Source organism: Haemaphysalis longicornis, unplaced genomic scaffold, assembly GCF_048455015.1.
Source record: "Haemaphysalis longicornis isolate Haplotype H1 unplaced genomic scaffold, Haemaphysalis longicornis Haplotype H1 scaffold_5, whole genome shotgun sequence".
NCBI lineage: Eukaryota > Metazoa > Arthropoda > Arachnida > Ixodida > Ixodidae > Haemaphysalis > Haemaphysalis longicornis.
Genome location: NW_027526385.1, coordinates 185,950,395 through 185,971,985, shown reverse-complemented (window position 1 = coordinate 185,971,985; position 21,591 = coordinate 185,950,395). Strand labels below are relative to the sequence as shown.

At 48.9% G+C, this 21,591-nt stretch overlaps 1 protein-coding gene across 1 annotated transcript in view; it reads left to right on the top strand.

Moving 5' to 3' along the window:
• Positions 1-1,943: 1,943 nt before the first annotated feature.
• Positions 1,944-21,591, top strand: part of LOC144139554 (uncharacterized) — a 108,636-nt gene continuing 88,988 nt past the window's right edge. Inside the window, exons 1-2 of the mRNA XM_077671859.1 lie at positions 1,944-2,088; positions 7,887-7,952. Coding sequence (XP_077527985.1) covers positions 2,010-2,088; positions 7,887-7,952 — 145 coding nt within the window. The 5' untranslated portion in view covers positions 1,944-2,009. The remainder of the gene's footprint in view (positions 2,089-7,886; positions 7,953-21,591) is intronic.

Genomic DNA, 21,591 nt, shown 5'->3' with positions numbered 1-21,591 from the left:
TTTTTCATCAAAGCATGTCGCAAATGTTTGAAGCATATACGATGCGAAACAAGCTCGTAACAGTTACTGTTTGCCAACAGCATAACGTAGTATGCCACAACGTGTCAACGGCTTCTTAAAATACCTGCAGATTCCTGAGTAAGTAACGATTTTAAGTACAGTAGAATCTTGATAAACGAAAATCGCCTAAACGTAATTCCCGCTTAAACGGAACAGTAGCCAGTACGTTGGTTGGTTTTGTATTCAGATAACGTAAAAAAACTCTCGGTAATCTGAACTAAAGTTTCCACGTCACCGTTTAAACGGAACCAGAAATTGAAGTTCTTGTGAAACCAATTCTTGTGAAACCGGCTGTTTCGTGATTTTTTTCCCTCCCTCCTCGTAAGCCTCGTCTCGTTAGTGGTCATCCGTTTTAGCGCAATGAATGCAACATCGCAGTTCTTGTTCCAGTCGTATGGTCTCGATTTAGGACGCCGAGATTACGGGGCTCTGCTCCTATTGCCTCGTTCGTGCCATAGTGGGGCTATTCGCGCTTCATTACCACGTTGCCGTCTCCTACATTCGGTGGGTCGTAAGCACTCGCGAAGTTGAGACCTCTAGCCTCCGTGAAGATGCCGTTGAAAGGACTCAAAAAAACATATTTGATGCATTTGATGCTCGGGGAATCATTGTTGCCAAATGAACTTCGTGAGTGCTGTTTTTAAACCTCTTTTAGGTTTCATGGTTTCTGAAAAACTATCAGCTGCATTCACCTTCTGATGCTTCAAATTCCATGAAATGGTATTGATAGTGTGTACGCACATAAATTTGCGCTTTCATACATTGATCTCGCTAAACAGAACTCCTGTTAAACGGAACAAATTTTTTCGGTCCCTTGAAGTTCCGTTTATCGGGAGTCTTCTGTAGTTTCTTGTCCTATACAAGTTTTCCAGATTTAAACGGAACAGTTACAAAATTAGGCTCATCTCTTATATCTTGTTTAATAAGGTTGCAAGCATGGTTAATCTGTTACGGCGGTCAAATTTACAGCTTCTTGGCCTAAAGTAGTAGCCCACACTTGTTTTGTTGAGCATGAGCGACATGTTTGTGGGCCGTGATCCATATTCTATATAAATAAATCAATATCCTTAAAAGTGCTAGCATATGAGACCTATTTTGACAGTAAAATGGCTTTTCTACAGCGTTAAACCAGTGTTTATAAAATAGGTCCTGAAAACACTTATTGTGTGTAACAGCATTTCGGCGCGACAGACAACCACACTTCTGGACTGTGCAGAGCCGACGCTGATTGGAAAACATCAAGTGGGCACGCTCCAGAACATATATTGGCACAATGGCATCAAAGATTATTTGTATGAGATTTAAGAACAAGAAAACAACGATATATACACTACAGTTATCCCCAGCACGAAAACACCCCTGGCTTCATGCACCATAGTCTTTCTTGACGCTCATTATTCGATATTTTACCTTGAAAACCATAATGGCGTTCCAGATTCTTTACATTTGTAAATTTTGCAATTTACACTTTGTTACTTAGAGCTGGTCAGAGCAGAAAAATCTTCAATCACAGAAAAAGTAAAATTTCTTTTTGTTTTACTGGCCTGAGAAGCGGGCGTTTGCAAAATAAAACAACATGGCGTCTGAGGCTACACGCAATATTTCAGGTGCCTTTCCAGGAAGCTCACGTTTCGTAACTACTGACGTACAACATGAGTAATAGGTGATTTTTATGTTTTACTTCAAAGCCCCGCGCTCTACTCCCGATGTCTGGTTTTTAACGGCGGCACAAGGCCAATTCATTTTGCAAAACTAAATACACAGAAGAAAGCAGCCGCAATACCACCAGGTGCCGTAATCAAGCAGTGGGGAAAATTTGTGTTCCGCTTGCAGAACTATATATAAAGACCGTTTCATAGCGCTAAATCCACCATAGAGAGCTCTTCTCAGCGACATTATTCAGAGCAACGCTTTGATTACATTGCGTTTGAAGTTCCTGAGTTACAAATATGCTTTTGTTTGTGTTTTTCGCTTTTTTATGCCTCCCTCCCGGTTTTTACAGCCAAAAGTATCTTGATATTCCCGAACGTAAGTTGGTGTATATACACTAGCTAAAACTGTTTAAGCTTAACTCCTAATACGCGTATTTAAAATTGTATAACGTCTTAAGCTCCCTGAGAGTACTATGTCATACCAGTGCACATTTTAATGTCTTTTGAATTTCAGTCATCAGCTTATTCAGCGATCTTTCAGTGGAAATATACCAATCTCAGCTGACACTCCGCATCAAAGAGTTGTCTGGTGCTAATTGTGGTCGTGTTGTGTGGCGCCAAACCACCATTTTGGGTTTACCTGCTACCAAATTAAATTGGCGGAGTTGAGAAAGGCGAGAGATATTTCCCACTAATGTAGGTTTGAATTTTGACGCTGCATTGGGGATGTATACTGGCGTGCACTCGTCCTTACAAGAAATTATTTCTCTTGAGTGCAGATCTGCGCAAAGAATGCGGCGACGGAGCTTCTGGGAAAGCTCTTTATGTTTACCTTGGTCACTGTTTAATTTTTTTCTGTGGCCTCCGCTGGGCCCTGTTAACGACGTCGACCTACGTTGAAGTCGTGCAGGGATCTCATACAATTTCTGTATGATATCCTTCTTTCGAGACTTCGACCACAATGTATCTTCGGTTTCACTTGCGTTCAGGAAGAGTGGTTCTGCAGCGCGGTCCATGGTGACGACGGTCGAGCCCAGCGTTGGGCGCGCTCACGCTGAGCATACATCGCTCATTGTTGGCTTAGCACAACCGGTCGAGAAAACAGGCCGAGTGTATGAGAGGAAGCACTAACATAGGTTCAATGGGTATACTACAGTGCACGATAAGCAGTTGGAACAAGTTCTGCTGTAAAAGTGGAATTCCAGGTCAATTTGAGCTCAGGGTACACCAAGTATGTGGCACCCATGCAGAGTGTGTCCGCTGACCGGGAACGTGCCCGGCATTTCTTATTCGGCGGGAGATTTTCCCAGGAAATAAAAATTTAATGCTTTCGATCCTGATGTAGGCTTCAAGGCGGTTACTCGTTTCAAGCTTAGCATGGTGTACAGTGGGTTTTTTAACAAGCTATGATCCATAGAAGTCTGGTTCATCGGGAGCGTCGTAAAAAGTGCTCGTAAGACTTGTACAATCATCCGCCAGGACTTACATTGAATAATCATAGCGCTCTCCTAAAATGCTGTTATATTGGTCACGTCCGTATTGTAGTAAAGCAAGCTTCATACACGCAGATCAACTTTGAGGTCTTCTTATGGTGCTCGGAGCTTTTATTCTTTTCGTCATGTTTACCAGTGAGAGTAGTTAAGGGTGAAATCCTGCCACTGTCCATTGGCACAACCAGGGCGTCGGAACAGGGGGGCAGGGGTAGCGTCGGCTCCCCCATAATGTACAAATGGGGAAACATGGATCCACTTAGTCAAAGGGCGCCTGTAGGCTTCTTCTTAGCCGCGGACGGTTCAAGGAATGTTCGATTTATTTGCAGAAAAAAAGTTTTATAATATGCTACTCCCGCCAAATCTCTGAGTCGCTGTAATCAGTATTTAAACGACCTTTGCCGCTTTATTGAGGACCCTGCGATTCCGGAATGATAGCGATTTTAACGTTTCCCACCTTCAACGGAACTATTGCGTAAGGCCTCCGTATGAAACATTTAAAGCGCTTGCCTTCCGTCCCGAATATGCAGCCTTGCAGCGCATTGATGCGGTGGTATCGATATAAAGTTACGTAGGGAATTGTCTTTCCTTTGTATCGGGTAATATTACCGTGATTCCACCCAGCTTCACTCGCTAGAGTGAGCAACATTATTTACATAAACGAGCTCAGTTTTGTTGCAAAAAATAGGTTCTCGCAGTGGATAGGGGAAGCGGCGTACACTGATAGCATAACCAGTAACTCTAGGTAAGTTGAAAGCAAAGCGATAGAAGAGGGCACCTTTTCATGCGAAATATGAATGCACCCGTATCATACTTGCGACTGCACGGGAAGGGGTGTCTTAAAATAGTGGCAGAACTAACAATCAGAACCAGTCTTGAAACAATTAAAACAAACGAGCCGGGGTGCATACCTCGTGCGTACTCGTACTAATCTGGCACATGGTTCAATATCGACTAGCCCAATTAATTAACTGGAACATTACTAATTCATCGCACCGTCTCACCACACGTCATATATCCGAACAGACAGCATAACTTTATTTTAACTTGTCTTTGTGTTTTACTATCCCCCTTTGTCAGTATGCATTGTGTATGCCACCTTCCGGCAGCATGGATGGGCTGGCCTGGAGTGTTTGTTCGTAGTTAAGAGGCATGTCGGTGCTAGAAAATTGTACTGGCTTTCTGTTTTATAAATTTGTAAAGAGAGCACTTGTTTTCAATCAATGAGTTAAACTTTATAGAATTTGTCGAGCTAACAATTCTTTTTGGAGAGAGCACAGTCGCCGTCAAGAAACCAGCGGCTTTTTCACTCTGAGCTCCTACGTCTGTGATTTTGAATATATATTTGATTGGGCTTGATTTGTTTTCTTTTGTCGGTGTTGATTCCGATCTTTTATTTGTTCTACTTACCGGAAAGCGGCTTTTCAAGTCCTTAATTGAGCAGAGTAAACGATAATTCTGCTGCTACTGCTACTAATATAATAAAGATACTAATCAAGAAAAATATTTTTATGGCAATAATTATGGTGATGATGATTGCGGTGAAGTATTTTTTGCTTCCCCAGAGAAATAATAGTTCCGACACCTTTGGGCACAGCAGCTGTGAACGAGTCCTAAATCCGTCAATGAACACCTGCTTTATTTGTACTGGGCTAACCCGAAACGTGGTTAAATTTGCACAACCCCGTCAGCTGTTGGCACAAGTTAACTAAGCCTTGCACTGTTGGAAGTCTTGCGGGCCTGCACATGGCACACAGCGCTCATTTCCTTGAAAAAAGTAGGCGACGGGCTCCAAACACTGGCGCTTAAAGCAACGAGAAGTAATCTTGATGTAATCGGCTGTTGAGTACCTTGTGAACCCAAAGCTGATTGCAGTCAGCAGTTCAGTGTTTGGCGCAAATGACAACACAACATCAGGTGCAGCTGTTTTCGAGTTGTCTACCTAAGAGCCAATGGAACACGCAAGCCTTCGCACTTGTAGTACCTACTGAACCGAGGTTTCCGATTGAAGTCGTTATTGATGGACTCACCACATACGCCCTTGTAGACACGGGAGCAGCCATCTCTGTTATAGCCGCTAAACTTTGCTGCAAATTACGAAACGTGACGACCCCAATATTCGGTTTCCGTCTCCGCACAGCTACGGCGCATAATGTCGAGCCTTCAGCCGTCTGCACTCGCCGTGTCTTTGTACAAACGGTGATGTGTTGTAACCGAGTTCGTCGTTCTTTCCTCATGCTCCGATGACATCATCTTGGGGTGTTACTTCCTGTCGCATCACCACGCTGTTATTGACTGTGCCCGCGCCGAGGTCGCCTTATTTCCGGTGTGTGATACTGCGATGCACAAGGAGACCACTACTTTTAAGCTGTGCGCCGCCGAAGAATCCACAATCCCTCCAGCCTCTGCCATTATCGTACCAGTAATCTGTGATATGGTGCCTGCCTCAACTGTTGTGTTTACCCCCTCTAATCTGTTTTTGCGCAGCCAGGCCGCCCCTCTCCCCTAGGCACGATGTATTGGAGGGCTCCGAATGAATCGCGAAGTATTGGAGGGCTCCGAATTGATTTTGACAACCTGGGGATCGAAATCTCGCAAACACGGGCGGCTTTGCTTTTTGCCTGCACCGAAAAGCGGCCGCCGCGGAGGGGAAAAGAAACCACATCAAACTATTAAAAAAACGCCATGAATGTACGGACGTCTGCTGCCTACCGAGGAGCAATCTCTGCCGCTTTGCCACGGGAAAAGGCTCTGAACCGACTTTCTGTAGCATTGCCAGTGTAGCTGCATGAGAGCATGCGAACCTGTACTATTTTTTACATTGTGTCGCTCTTAATTGCACATAAGAAGTTCTAGATATTGTGCAACCTATGCAATTAAAGCATAAACCAATCGTTGTAGCCTTTCCTTCCTGGTTGCTTTGTTTTAGATGCCACTGCATCTCATTCACTCGCCTTGTCCCTCCATACGGCGTCGTTGTCCGTCCACAGCCCTCCCCCATTCTCCTCCCCGCGCAAGCTGCGCTTCCGCCGCTCACCCCCTCTCCTCTCTGATAGCGAACACTCTCTCGCGAGAGGCATTGGATTGGATTCGATTGGCTTGGCTTGGCTTTAATTGGATTGGATCTGATTGGATAGGATTGGATTAAAGTGTATTGTGTTGGATTGTGTTGGATCATAGCCGCGCCACGTTGCCATAGCCGCGGCAGGGGGTTCACGGCACGTTTCACGCGATGGGAAAATCAACCTAACGGAAACAACAACGGAACCCCCTATGCGTCGCATCTACACAGGGGTTCCCGCGAGGGGAGGTGGGAGTATTTGTTTAGTTTCCCGGCAATATGTCGGTGAATTTAATCCGCAATGAATCACAGTAGCCGTTTGATGTCGTTTCGAGCTATTTTCCTGAAAAGAAAGGCCCTAACCGCCAATGCATTCGACGTGGGATCCAGTCGCAATGAATGTTGACGTGATTGCGGGGACGCCCACCTTTATCCCGGTTGTGCGGGCTCCTAAAAAGGGGGTTGGAGTTTTCATGGGAGAAGGCAAAGTTTATCGAAGGGGGTTGTCGTGGACCGCAGCGGCATTTTGTTGCTGCATGTATACGACATCTGCCATCGCCGCCTTCCGTCCCGCAGATTATATGCGGATGCTGTGTACCGTTTCCGGAGCAGAGTGTAAGTTTTGGGGCAGCTTAACTGTGGAATGGCTGAAGATGAAGAATGAGAGTATTGATAGAAGTGATGTGCCCTTATTCCTTATACTAATTGGCCACGAATCCAATGCTCGCACGGAAGGCCTGGTGTGCGCCAGGAGACCGCCTTTATTGCAAAAATAGTTACCATACCGAACACTTGGTTTGCCGAGATTGCGTGCAAAATTCGTGTCATGCGTCCCGAAACACTTTCGTGAGGTCAAGTTCAAGTGTAACGCTTGTGCCGAAGACTTGCGGTTGTTGACATTTTGGGGGTTTGACATAGCTTAACGCGCTCTGTAAAAAGCTTATAGCGGAAACAAAGCACCTCCTGCAAAGCATCTAGTTCGTTAAGGTTCGCAACCTGAGCTTCGGAGCGAAGTGAAAGTCGTAACCACTATGCCTTATATTATCTGAAGCAAACGTTAAAAACGTTGGTGGCAATAGCAAACACAAAGGAATAGTGAATTCGTTATTATAGCATTCGCTTTCACAACTCTTGGAAAGTTAGCGGATTCCTTGGACATTTTTGTAGGCAGAACGCCACCGTACCAAAGACGGGCAGAAGCGCATGATGTATTTATAGTGGCATGGGGCCGGATGTATATGGTGCCGGGTTCTAATAATACGCATAGACATGTGTGTTGTAGTACGGTGGAGTTCAGGGTTTGCGTAGCAGCTAAATTCAGCATTACAAATACCCATCAATGCACAATTGGTAAGAGCCATGGGTAGCTTTTGCCTAGGACGTTTAGTATGCTCGGGTAATGTACTAAAGTGTTAATTTTATAACTAGCTGCAAAAATATTTCTAAATATTTGGTGCATTATTTGGCTACTCTGTTCGTAATACGGATATGCACGGAGGCGTGCATGGTTGCACGTAAACTTTTGCGGGGAAATAAGCTACAATTAACCTTAAAGCAAGGTATGAGACCAAATGCATGTTTACATGTTCGGTTTGTATTTTGTTGGTGCCTGTCTCTGAAAAGTTGACCCGATGCTAAAGGAGGCCTGCATCACATTTGCCGGAGAAGCGTTGACCGGCTCCAAACCAGGTAAGGACTCTGGAAAGTGAATTATAGTTATCTTTGCGCACCTTCTGTAAATAAACAAAACGTATTAGCGAAGACAACAGATACAAATACGATCAACAAAAACAGTATATTACATATGTTGGTTTATGACAACAAGAAATTTAGGGGAAGCAAACAATGACAAGTGCATTATCCAAAATTTTGGGAAACGCAACAGCGAATTTAAAAACGTTGTGAGAGAATGCCCCACTGAAAATTTGTTTCGCTCGCGTGGCCTATAAATGGGTCAATAGTCTTTTAAATAATTCAGGGGACCGCGCTGGGTTGTAATCTCGACTAAGTAACTAACATACACCCATACGCTAGGGTAAACTTGTTTCAACACAACAATTATCTACCCTTAACAATGATGTTGGGTAAATCGAATTTTTATTGAGAACTCCAATTCTGTCATTGTTATGATGGAAAACTTTGAAAAGTTTTCTGTCAATTGATGTCAGTTAACAGTATACTGTACAGACTCAAACCTGGTATAACGACCACTGGAAAATGTTACAACAACCTACTCGCATTCGTTTGACTCCTTCAGCAGGTTTGAGATTTGCATTTTGGACAGAATACGTTTGAAACACCTTATCTTTAATGTGTAAATATTCTAATGTGCGTATAATAGCTTCCTTAATGATACAATAGAACACTTCATTCTCTGAAAAAAGTTCCCACGACAAAATAAAAGTTTTCAGATGTCAATTCAAACGCACATAGAACACCTTGCGGCTACAATCTTACTAAGGTATTTTACATTTTCGCTGAAGTTTTCTGAATGTTCAGGAGCTTGCAAACCTTCTCCGTTTTTTATACTTGTGTTCTGTCATCTAAGTTTGAAAGGATTAAGTCGAAAGGTTTTTTTTATTGCAATAAAATCCCATTCTACACTAATGAAAATGACTGATGTATAATATACGAAGTGTCGAAAAATAAATTTAGCTATATGTTGGCATTTTCGTTGGCAAACCAGTCATTATTACAAAGATTAGGCATAATGCGGAATACATCGTATCTTATTTATTATACCTAATACATGTCCCGAAGAGGAATTTGAGATGCCTGTCCAGAAAATACATCTTTCGTAACCACTTCCTTACTTGAAGGGCAGCTCCTGTTAATTTTAAAGTTGAAACCCTACGCGTTGGTAACAATATAGCGTATTGGAAACAGGGAACGCATATACGAGACTAACCGAACAGAGGAGAATAAAAACAAAGAGAACAGCGCAAATTTCACGAGTTGTCGTAATCTATTAATGCGTGCAAGAAATGTTTCATCAACGGGTTACAATCACTCGATAGAAAAATTCTCATGCCCGACACATTCTGTAGGGATGTGCACACGACCAATTCATTTTACAAAAACGTGCCTCATACGCTTTTTGTTTTTTCGTCCACACTTGTTTCTGCATGAGAAAATCTTCCAAAAGCCTAGGGACAATATGCTTGAGTTTCCAAAAACGCACTGAATTTACTCAACAATGTCTAAAACAAAACATAAAACGTTTCGCAACCTATGCGGGTGGCATCGTCCGTAACAAACTGGCCCGCAAGAGATCCAAACACATGACCATTTTTAAACAGTGGTCGGCAAGTTCCCTATTTGCACGCGTTGCCTTTGTAGCCTTGAGAACCTCCCTCTCATGCTCCGTCATTCGTGTTCCCCGTCACATCCGCATCTTGTAAATGACGCCACACGGAGGCGATGAGGCTGTTGGCTCTGGTGCCATCTTCTTGTGACCGACAATTTGGGGCTGTGAGTCGCTGTCAGAACGGAGCAAGGCGGTCCCCGTTACAGTTCAGTGCTAATGTTTAACGAGGCCCCAGGTGGGCGAGGATATTTTGTGTACGGTCGTGCGATAGATTTTAGAGTAACTAGGTCTTCGGGCCACTTGTATGGGTCTGTGTATGAGTATATAAGTAGGAATTGTAATACTTGCTGGGAAAGGTGTTAGACTGCATTCGCGTCCACGCGACCGATTTCTAAGTATCAGCCAATGGGATAAAAAGTTTTTCAAATGGCTTAGTCCTTAGTAGTGCACATCATTATTGTAAGTGACCACCTTGCCTATGTTTCCTTTGAAAGTTGTTGTTCGGTGTGCTTCGTAGAGCTCATTCTCGTCGCAGTAATAGCGGGTACACCGTGTGACAGTTCCTTCCAATGAAAGGAAGTACGCTGGTGGTCATAAAAGCAATGATGCCTGGATCTCCCTTCCAATGATTGAAATGATTTTGACCCCTTGTAAGGATATTTTTCGCACAAAGAACTTTGTAGCCACCGTTGGTAGGCTTAATAGCGCAATTTTTGTTTCTCTGGTAGCCAATGCCAGGTCAATTGGCAGATCCCCCCCCCCACCCTTGTGTGCAAAGTCAGGATTGTGCCTCCAGTCTCAGAAATTCCTTTCTGATCGCAGGCCGACCTCGGTGGTTGCCTGCCTGGAGACTGCGGAGGCTTCCGAATTGGGGAGCAGAATTCATAAACCGGTTATATGGATTTGCGCGTAGCTGCCTATAAATTGGAGAAGCTAACCGGCTTTCTTCCGTCTTGACGTTTCTGGTCTATACCGTGCTTCCGTGCTGGAAGCCGAAACGTCAGTACGTTTTGTTGGACTGGTCGGCGTCTCTTTTTCGTTCCTAATGTACCCTCCCGGCCAGACGGGATCCCGTCATGCTCTCGACGTTATAAATGAGCGTAAGGGAGAACAACAAAGTGGAGAATCTTGCACTAAGTCGGGCGAGACTTGAACCATAGCGAAGCTGCAAGATTTCTTTCTTCTTGAGCAGGGATGGATACGTCAGCGTGCATTTGTAAATGTTTGCAATTGTTTATTCACGACGCTGTCGTTCTCGATTAGCAGCACGTCCCGCGTACTTTCCGCGGCCGCCCCGTGTCGAGAACTGGAGATGCTGCAGGATTTCTTCCTACATGAGCAGTAAAGGACACATTACCACTACGCGAGCTACAGACGCTGCGTGGCGGTCTCGAAGCAAGCGCTGATGAGCAATGGGCATTTGTTTTCAATCTTCGGCATTTTTACGCTCCTTGTGGTTTTCGCCCGTTTTTTTTCAATAAATCCATTGCGTGTGCCGGGGACTCCCGGCGATTTCCGCGAGGAACGAGTGATGGGCATTTTGTTGGTATTATTTAACGCGTTACAAACCACACACACGGGGGAGCTATAACAGCTCCGCTGTTATTATCTATTCGGACAAGTGCTGCCGTCTATGGTACATTTGCTGCAGTGCTTGGGAGGGGGGGTGGAGGCGGATATGTAGGGCTGTTCAGGTTGCAGTGCCAGTCCCTGTGCACGAGAACGTGTGAAGCTGTGCCTATGATTGAGGTTCTAAGAACTCTTCATAGGTTTGGGAGTACCATGGCGAACCATGAATTTTAACAGCAGAGATAATGCGTGGAGAATAACGCGTAACGCACTAGAAATGCTAATAAAATGCCGAGCGCTCCTAAGCGCCTGCCTCAAGGCGACCACCCAACGTCCCCGTCATGCGCAGTGGATTTAGCCAAATAAACTAGCGAAAACCCGGTAGAGGGAGAAAATTGAGAGCGCGCGTGACTGCTTTGCTGCGGACATCTAGCGTTACATGCAGCGCATTGGCTTCAGCAAAAGAAAAAGACTCATCGAAGCTCCGCATAGGCTGTGAGGCGCGCCGTAGTGGGGGGCTACGAATTCATTTAGATCACCTGCGGATCTCTGTTTCAAGTACGCGCGTTGTGAAGTGCGGGAAATTGATGGTACGAAACATCCCCCTCGAGAGGGGCACGGTCAAATGCAGAGCATTTTCGGGGTTCGAAAACATTTTATCTGGTTCGAAAGAAATTGACAGCGAGAGCGAACGCCGAGAACGGCCCCATCACGGCACGACCGCGGCACGACCACGTCACGACTACGTCACGATCACGCCACAACTGTTGTTGCTCCCGCGCCAAACTACGACGCATGCGCGCCCCACCTGTTGCTGAACGCGATCCGAGCACGCAGAGAACACGCGAGGAGCAGCGGAGAGCAGGCGAGGAGGAGTGGGGGAGAGGGCGCACATGGAACGACTGTTGCGGACGCCGAGGCACGCCAACGCCGACAACGCCGGGTGACATCTCTGAGTTAAGGAAATGCTCTGCATTTAAAAGAAAAACATGTGAAATCCGCAAGGAGCGTTTCGCGTTTCCTGGCAACCAACAAAGACACAGCTGGTTCAACACTTGCTCCATGGAACCTCGATGCGACTACAGGAACGCCGCGCATGCGTTGTGCAAGTAGGCGCCGCTGCTGGGCCCTGCAGCGGTCGTCAAGCGCTACCGTGCGTGTAATTCTTGCCATGCGGAACACGACAATATCGATGCATATGACAACGACCACTAGTGGCACTGTGCAAAGCGACGACAGAACATGTAAATAAATATTATGAAACTTCTACAAATGGTTTGTAGGGTGTTGTTTAGAGCCCGCGTAAAAAGAAATCCTGCTGCTTCCCTATGGTTGAATCATTGCGTGAATTAGTGAGAGCTTTGCCACTTGTTTAGGGCGCAGCCCTCTGTTACCCGTCCGTGGGCTGAGCCGCATCGCCGTTGTCGTTATTCAGGGAACGAAGGTAAAACCGACGAGAAAGGAAAAAGCGAAACACGAAAGAAAACAAAGGTGGAGATTGTCGCGAAGAGGGCGAGTCGCCATGGCGAGCCAGCGTTCTTCGGAAGTGTGCGGTGGGTGAGTGGAGGGGGCGGTATGCTGTGCTCGTGCGAGCCCCACACAGGGCGCCAGAAACGCGCGCCTAACTACCCAGCCAGAAGGTACGAGGCCCAGCTATACCGCCAAGGCGGCGCGCTCAAGGAAAGGCGCAGGGGTCCAGGCTAAAACGGCGGAGCACGGAAGACGCGGCGACGCGAGGAACCGCAGAAAGCCCGCGCTCGCCGTAGCACCGCCGTTTCGAGCTCGCCGTGGTGTTCAAGCAATCGAGGTGGCGCGGGCCGCCGCTACTCTGGCTACACCGCCCGAGCGTGCTGCAACCGGGCGTGCGACGACACCAGTGCTGCCGGCTGTAGACGGCAGCGAACCGCACCCTGCGCGACGGAAGGGAAGCAACATGGCAGCGCCCAGGCCTGACACCTTACCCATCGCCCCGCCTCCGACACCCCATTCCCTCCCCCAACCCGCCCCCGGTAGATCCCGAGGAAGACGACGTCGCGGCAGGCCCCTGGCATTCTTTCCACCATGCTCTGGCATATTCAGAGCAAACGACCGCGGCGCCACAAAGTGCGGCCTCCGCTTTTCTTACCGGCCAGGGAAACTGCGGTGGCCGTATTGTTGAGCCCTGAGGGCGGTACCTCTTTCCTCTCCGCATCCCCAGAGGCGATTTCGCGTCACCTCGCACCGATAGCGGGAGTGCTGGAGGGGCGGGTGAACGTGCAGCGAAATGTGATGGCCGCCGACGCCGCATTTCCGGAGTGCCACGCCAGACTCTTGGATGTCACCTCGCTGTGTGGCTTGCAGTCCATGCCTGAGAACCCATCGGCCGCATCTTCAGTAGCGTGAGCATTTACGGCGTGGCTGTGAACATCTCCACAGCGGATCTCCTTAATTCGCGGGGCCGTCCCATCCACAGTAAGTTAGGCTATTCAAGAGGCCTGTTCGGGTGGCGTATTCCCAAACCATATCCCGTAGGGGCCCAGGCCAACCACACCCGCTAAACAGGGCGCAGCCAATGTGGTTAAAAAATTGCAATTTTTTAACCTCCTTGGACGCAGCACCGTGACGTCTCTACCTATATGTGCGCGACTTCATGCGAGGTGGATTTGTTCTTTTTTTCCCCCTCCCCTCGTTTCGGCTGCTTTGCGGGTGGCCGATGGTTTCGCTCTGCGGGCAACTTGTGTTGTACTATTTATATTTTTATTCCTGCTATTTCTTGTTTATACATTTGTATACTTTTTTGCGTGTGTGTCGCTTATAGTTGAGGCACGAGCTGTGCCACAATGCTGGCGAATTAAAAGGCCAGACACTACAGAAATCTATATATGTGGTAGCTAAAAATGCGTCGCAGGAAACAGACACAAACTGCTCATCTACACCCATCAGTGGATCTCTAAAAATGACAATTTTTTTCCGCTATTTTGACACCGAGATCACTATCGTAAAAATAGTGCGCAAAGGAGATAACTTTTTTACTTAGTTTTATCTCTGCTGCGACTACCGTGACTTCAAGCTCACGAGCAACTACTCATTAGTCCCAGCGAAAAGAATATACGTATCTGAGTGAGTGTAACACTGCAATAAATGAGAGGCCATGGGGCCCTGGGGGAGCAAGGATGAGGAGAAAAGGGGAAGGTCACAACTCGCACAATGAACACAGTTGCAGTCTTGGGGTCCTAATCGCAAAATGAACACATTAAAGTCAGTCAGTGGCAGCAAAACGCACAGTTCACACCTAAATGTACAGTTGACACTGTGGACAATGCGGTCCACACTGAAAACAGTGCACGCTGCAGACAGTTCACATTGTATACCGAACGGGAAAGTCGGCCAGGCTGCTACACCAATTTGTAGAGTCTGTTTTCAAGGGCGTACTCGGTAATTGCTTCTAGTGCGGTGGGATCGTCACGGACCCGACTAACATGTTCCTGTTTAGTCGCAGGGGCGGGAGCTAGAGTTAAAAGTTGGTGGCGATTACGGTCGAATAATGGACAGAGCCAAATTAAGTGGTAACGATTTGGTGTGCCTTCCCGATTAAAGAAGGGGGCATCAGCGCCTTTGGGATCCTGCAGAAGCTCTCTATTAATAAATAACGTATCCTATGCAGCAAACTCTCTGTGTGCATAAAGCACAAATTGTTAAAAATAACTAATCGACATTGGCAACGGCGTGAGTGGTAGCACGCAGGATTACTGATATCAAACTCGGCCTGGTGGCTTCAGTGAAGAGCCTGTGGTCAATAGCGCTGTACAGAGGACATATGTCAAACTCCTCGAGTACTTCTGTTGCTGTAGAATCTAAGTATTACTTAGCCCTTGGTTGGTATATATTTTCAATATTGCTTCCCTAAATTGTTTGACCAGCAGTGTAAATTATGCAGAATTCATGACCGAGTGTAAAACGTGTACGTTTGAGCTGGTGTCTCTCTTATCAATGTATCACCCTTGCAAGAACGATTCACACCTTCCATTGCTGCTAACAAAATGTCAATGTTTTCCTTAGTGGCACTGTTCCTGATAAAGAATAATGCAATGAAGTTAATGTTAACGAATATCAATGTAATAGTGCTTATAAAAGTGCCACAATGTAGCAGCTCATGCAGCTGTAATATTTCGGAAGAGTAGGATAGTTTGTAAATGTAGTCATGGGTAATTGGCTGCCTTTCTTGTAATCCTTACCTGCAGCACCGAAGCGTGTTTTGAGCTGTGTATATTGTGAAAGAGAACCCAACTCAATTGTATACCCTTCTGTGTGCTGTAGAATGAGCTTTCAATGAGGGTGTTTGCTTTCCAGACCATGTATAACTGCCACATGCGGGCGAAAGCGTCCATCCGCGCCCGCACTTCGAGCACCGAGTCGAGCGCTTATTTAGGAACACGATCGGAGGTCAGCGTCAACTTGCAGGTGCGCAATAAGAGCGCGGAGAGATAAGGGGCTGAGGTACAAAAGGTTAGCTTCTACCACATGAGCGTCAGCTTCCCCAGCGCCGCAGGCCAGCCCCTCCCACGGAGCGAAACCATCGGCGCCCTGCCAAGCAGTCGAAACGAGGGGAGGAGGAAAAAAGAAGAAATCCACCTGGCATGAAGTCGCGTACATGTAGGTAGAGACGTCACGGTGCTGCGTCCAAGGAGTTTAAAAAATTGCAATTTTTTAAATATCTTCGGCTGCGCCCCTGCTTAGGGGGTGTGGTCGGCCTGGGCCCTTACGGCATATGGTTTGGGAATACGCGTTTGGGTGAAAGCTTTTTACCCTCGGCAACTACAGTGCAAACGCTGGGGGTGCCGGGACCTTGCAAAGGCCTCCTGCCCAGGCCACGCGAGGTGCGCGCTCTGTGGGGAGCCACACCGGCCCGTGGACCGCGGTTCCAGAGTGCCCACCTAGACAAACTGCCGTGTTTACCACTCTGTGAATGACCCCCGCACCGCCCCTAGGCAACATGCCCGACAGGTGACGACAGAGCTGGTGCGGGCTACACAGCCTGTTTCATGACTTGCCCTCCAGACCTCGCTCTGCCAAACTACACCCCTTATACCAGGTTCCCAACGCTTCATCATGAAGTCTTCGCCAGCTACCCTGGCAGAGCCTGGCTGCTCCTTCCTTCTAACTCAAAGCTATAACTCACCACAGCGACGCGTTTTCCAGTGGAACTTTCACTCACTGGGGAGACGCAGTGCAGAGCTGGCCCACCACCTTCTGCGGGTTGACTCATATGTTCATGATTGACAAACCAGCGCGGAAAAACACGGCCCAAGAAAAACGAGAAGTAAACAGGACAGCGCTGCTGTCCTGTCTACTTCTCGTTCTTTTTGATTTATGAACGTTCACCAACTCACCCAAATCAAACTCCTCTTGACTTCGATGTCGTGGCCCTGCAGGAGGTTATAGTTAAGGTGGAGGCACCCCAGCTACCACTCTACGCAGGGTACCTTGGCCGCACTTCGTGCGATCTCGAGTCCTGCACCCTGAGCTCCTGCCTAGATCTCAGTCACGCAGGGAACGTCACGGGCGGCCCTGTACCCTAGACGGGACCTATCCTGCCTGGCTCTGAACCTGGACGACTCTGCGGGTGGCCCTATGGAGTGTTTCGGCGTCACAGTACAGATGGGTGGCAGAGCTACCTCGGTTGTCAGCATTTACATCAGGCAAGGAGAACCTTGAAACGCCGGTAACCTGGAACGTCTACGGAGCCGCCGGTGTCGTGACGCTCTTATCCGCGGGAATTTGATGCCCTCCACCGGTTCTGGAGAACCTGCCGGAGCACCAGACAGGGTAGGACAGAGCATGAAAAACGCCTAGGTCACTGCTGGACTGCTGATAATCATCAATGGCAGCCCCATCTTTGTCCGCCGAGCCTGTCAGCCGTGCATTCACCTCGCACTGGTGTTGGAGCGCTGCACTTACAACTGGGAGATGGCAAACGACACCCGGGGTTCTGACCATTTTGCGTCCTCTCGCCCCGTCCTCCCTGTACCGGCGCTTTGACATCAGACGCTGCAGACTGATCACCAGGATGGTCTTCTGGCAACTGTTGAGGGAACGGCTGCAGATAGCAGACGACAGCTCCCTCCCTAAAGAACTTGTTTCCTGCACTGAAGCTACCACTACCTACACTGAAGTGACCCGGTGAAATTCGGTACCTGATATTAAGGAACCGAACCTTCGGGCCACGATGACCAGAGCCCACAAGCAGGCCGTCCGCAACAACACCTCTTCCCTTTGGATGGCCTTCAAATGACTGGACACAGCAGCCAGACGGCACGCCACGCAGCAGCGCAATAGATGCTGGCAAAGGCCCTGCAGCTGCCTCGACAGCAGCCAGGACCCTGCCCAGACGTGGAGTCTTTTCAAGTATCTCATGCAGCCGGTGAGCGATCTGCGGCCAGTCCACTCTGTGGCCATAGGGGCACGGATAAAGGAGCAAGAGCTGGCGGAGCTCCTTGCGGAGCAGTTAGCCCCTTGCGTGAACCAGATTCCTGCAGTTCCGACGCTGGTCCCTATGGCCACTATCTTCGGGCTGACCCACACGAGAGCAGGCTGGTGCCTGCTACCATACCCTTTCCCCCTCTCTGAGCCACCACGGAGACCAGCTGAACCTCGGGTGGAAGCGGCCTGCAACGCCGACATCACACTGGCTAAGCTCCTGGCAACTGTGCAGCGCTGCCCCCGGAGCCGCAGCACCCCTGGCGCCAACGAGATCAAATATTCCATGCTGCGGAACCTCAGCCCCGAACAGCAGTTGCGCCTACTGGACTTGTTCAACCATGTCTGGAAGACGGGCACCATCCCTGAGGACTGCAGGATGGCTATAGTGACCGCGGTGCTGAAGGCTGGCAAACCACCGAGCGAGCCTTCCTGGCATCGCCCCATCTCTCTGACCTCAGCTGTGGGGAAACTCATGAAGACAGTGGTCATGGGCAGCCTGGAATGGATAGAAATCCTGCAAGATGGTCTTTACGAAAGGGAGAGCGGCTTTCGTAGGTTCCGCTGCACCGCTGACGCCGTCGCAGTTGAGGTGTCGTTCCATGAGCAGGCCCCATGCGAGAAAAAAGGGGCATACCTCCTGCTCCTGGACGTCAAATCAGCTTTTGACGCGCTACCGCACCACACCATCCACAATGCTCTTGATCAGCTAGGAGTAGAGGGAGGCTCAGGGATTAGGTCGGTGGCTTTCTGAGAGAACGTACACTGCGGGTACGCGTCGGCAAGGCCCTGAGCGCCCCCCGCGGAGTGGAAACCGGTGCTCCGCAAGCAAGCGTCCTGAGCCCTTTTCTCTTAAACCTTGCCATGGCGGGCGTTCCCAGCCGTCTTCCGAAATCCCTAGAGTATCCAGTATAAATGGCCATCTATGCCGACGACGTGCCACTCTGGATCCAAGCCCCAACAAAGTCGGCAGGCGGGTACGTGCGTCCCTGCAGGCTGCCCTCGATGATGTGGCGATCCACCTGACGAGTAAGGTACTTCGACTCTGCGAGGCCAAAACGGAGGCCGTCACAATCCAGCCCCGCCCAGCCCTCACCCGATGCACAGTTCCACTGCACCTTAATGACAGATTTCTCCCTAGTGATGCAAAGTCCTCTACGTCGGCCTGACCATCGACAAAATCCTCTCATGGAGGTCTGCAGTCAAGGCCCAGCTGGATCAGATAACCAGCACTGTAAAAGCAATCAACCAGCTTCTGGCACAGGACAGAGGGTGCTCGCACCAGTGGGCGCTCTGGATCTACACAGCCTGCGCTCTTTCGGGGGTTCTCTACGCATTCCCACAAGTGAATCTCAGGGACAGTCAGTGGAAGACACAGGAGCTGGCTCATCGAAAGGCCCTTTGGCGCTGCGTCGGCCTCCTAAGAGACTGCCATGAGGGTAGCACTCTGGCTGAAACCGGACGCTGGCCCATCCAGCTGCTCGCCACGCAGACAGCGCTGCGGCATGTGGACGCCTGCACCGAGCTCCTCGGGGTGACCACCTCCTGCCCCGGCTTCGGGCGAGAGGACATCCCGCATGGGCAGCATGACCGCTCTATTTGAGGACTATGTTGAAGTCCTCAGAGGGCGTGCGTTTGGCCCCCGCCACCACCCGCAGCCTTGACGGCACAACCCCGCAGCCAGGAATTGAGTCCCGGGTGAGACTTCCAGAGGTCGGCATTCGCCAGGAAGCTGCTGCCCTCATAGACGTGGAACCGCCGGGTTAGCTCCTGGTCTAAACAGACGGGTCGGCAAGGCCACACTAACCTGTGCCCACTGCCCTGACTCTGAGACACTGGATCACGTCCCCTGCTCCTGATCTGCGTATGGGTACCGGCGTCTGAGGCTACCCTCAATCACTGCAGAGGTCATCCTGCGTCCTCGGGGAACCCTCATGCTGCACCGAGAGGTCTTCAGGCTCGTCATCGCGTACATCGAGGAGTCGGGCCTCAACACCCATCCATGAACTGTCGAAGCCAAACCCCCATCTCCCGTTTCCTTTATTCCTTTTGTGTGTCTGGTTTGTGCGTGCGTGCGGGTGTGTTTGTGTGCACGTTTGTGTGTACGTGTGTATGTGTGTGGGTGCGTGTGTATGTAAATAGTCTGTATACAACCCGAGTGTGTATGTATGTAGTCTCTACATCGCTTATTAATCACTTGTTTTCACTTTCCTAATATTTCATTGCCTTTCACTGCCTGTTTTTATTTTTCATGCTCTTTTCTTCGCCGGCGATACCTGTGCACTCTCGATTGGCACCTTTTCTCTCCCTCTTCCTCTCGACGGCGAGACGCTCGGGGAAAACGAGAGGGGGCGTGCGCGTGACGATCATGTGCCTTCTATACGTAAGACGCATTCGCGTTCCCTTCCTGAGACGCGCTTTTCGCCACCGACGCAGAGGCTCATCATCGCTGCTCTCGAGAGAACCCACGAGTGAGTGCTCGCTCAGCGCACTGCTGCTGCGCCGAAATATCACCCTAAGGAGTATCGTAATGACCAGCCTTTCTTTTCTTCTGTTTTCCTACAGTTTCGTTTTGTGCTTTCCTCTGAACGCACCGATTTGTCCTTCGTTGCGGTATATCTAAAGCGCAGGTAATGAGAACTTTTTATTATGAGATCAACAATAATAGTTTCAACGAACCACAATGGCTTTAATTAGTTTTGCTGGAATTACGTAGGCTGACGTACTGCACACTCAATAACAATGCCAATATTGTGGCTGACTTCACTTCGTTTTCCTGAACCCCAAGGCCCAGGTTGTGAATGCCTTTGATGCATGGCATCAAGCCATGCATCAAAGCCAAGCTGTGGCTAAGTGGCTAGGGCGTTGTACTGCTGAGTACGAGGACGCGAGTTCGGTGCCCGGCCATGGTGACCGCTTTTCTTATGGAGGCTAACAGCAACAAAGCCGGTGTGTACGAGATTTCAGGGCACGTTAACGATCCCCAGGTGGTCGAAACTAATCCAGAGCCCTCCTATACAGCGCCCCTCATCGCTCGCGCTGCGTCGGTGCGTTAAACCCTTCAATCAATCAATAGATCAATCAATCAATCAATCAATCAATCATTCCATGGTCACTTTTACATTAAAGGCTTCATTTGTTTCTGGTGGTTTCTAGGGCTGGTAAGAAGTACGTTCGTATTTTTATGGGGGAAAACACATTTTTTCGCGATAATGTTAGCCTGGACTCACCGCCACCTTGTTACAGCATGTTGCAGGCTCCCTTGTTCCAGGTCACCTTGTACCAGCATGCACCATGTTCCACCTTGTTCCAGGTCCGCTTCACAGCCTTAAGTCACCCATATTACAACAATAACTGGCTATAGGCTCCGTTAAATTGAAGAAGTAGCTTTTAAATGCGGAGCATTTCTTAGGCTCGCCTTGTCCTGCGTCGTTGATGGCGGCGCCGTCCACACGCTCACTGCGCATGCGCAACTCTCCTCCTTACACCCACAGCTCCGGGATACTACACTATAAAAAAAGAAATAGTCAGCGGCGCCCGGTTTCGATCCCACGACTCTCTGACCGCAACGGGAGGTACGCGGTGCTCTTTCCACTACGCTACAAATCCGGGACAGGAGCAACTGTACGAACGCGCCTTATGCCCTTGACTCATTAAAACTACGTCAAGAAGCTACTGATACAACCAAGGCACGCGAAGCTGAACGTCAACGGAAACGACGAACTGAAAACTTTAGGGGGGAATGCTGAATTTCCCGTGGGAAAGCTGTGGCGGGAAGCGCCACGCGCCTTGCAGCTCAACCAGCCCCGTCCGTAGCGCCTCTGATGCTGATTGTGGCAGGATGTCCCTAGGGATTGGCCAACCAAAGAATCCATCACGAGATAGGTTCGCGTTCAACCACCATCGTCATCTTCCCGTAGGGGAACCGCCGAAGAAGAAGAACGAGAAGACACAGTTCCTTTGTTGTTTGGCCGATCCCCTGATTGGGTATGCGCC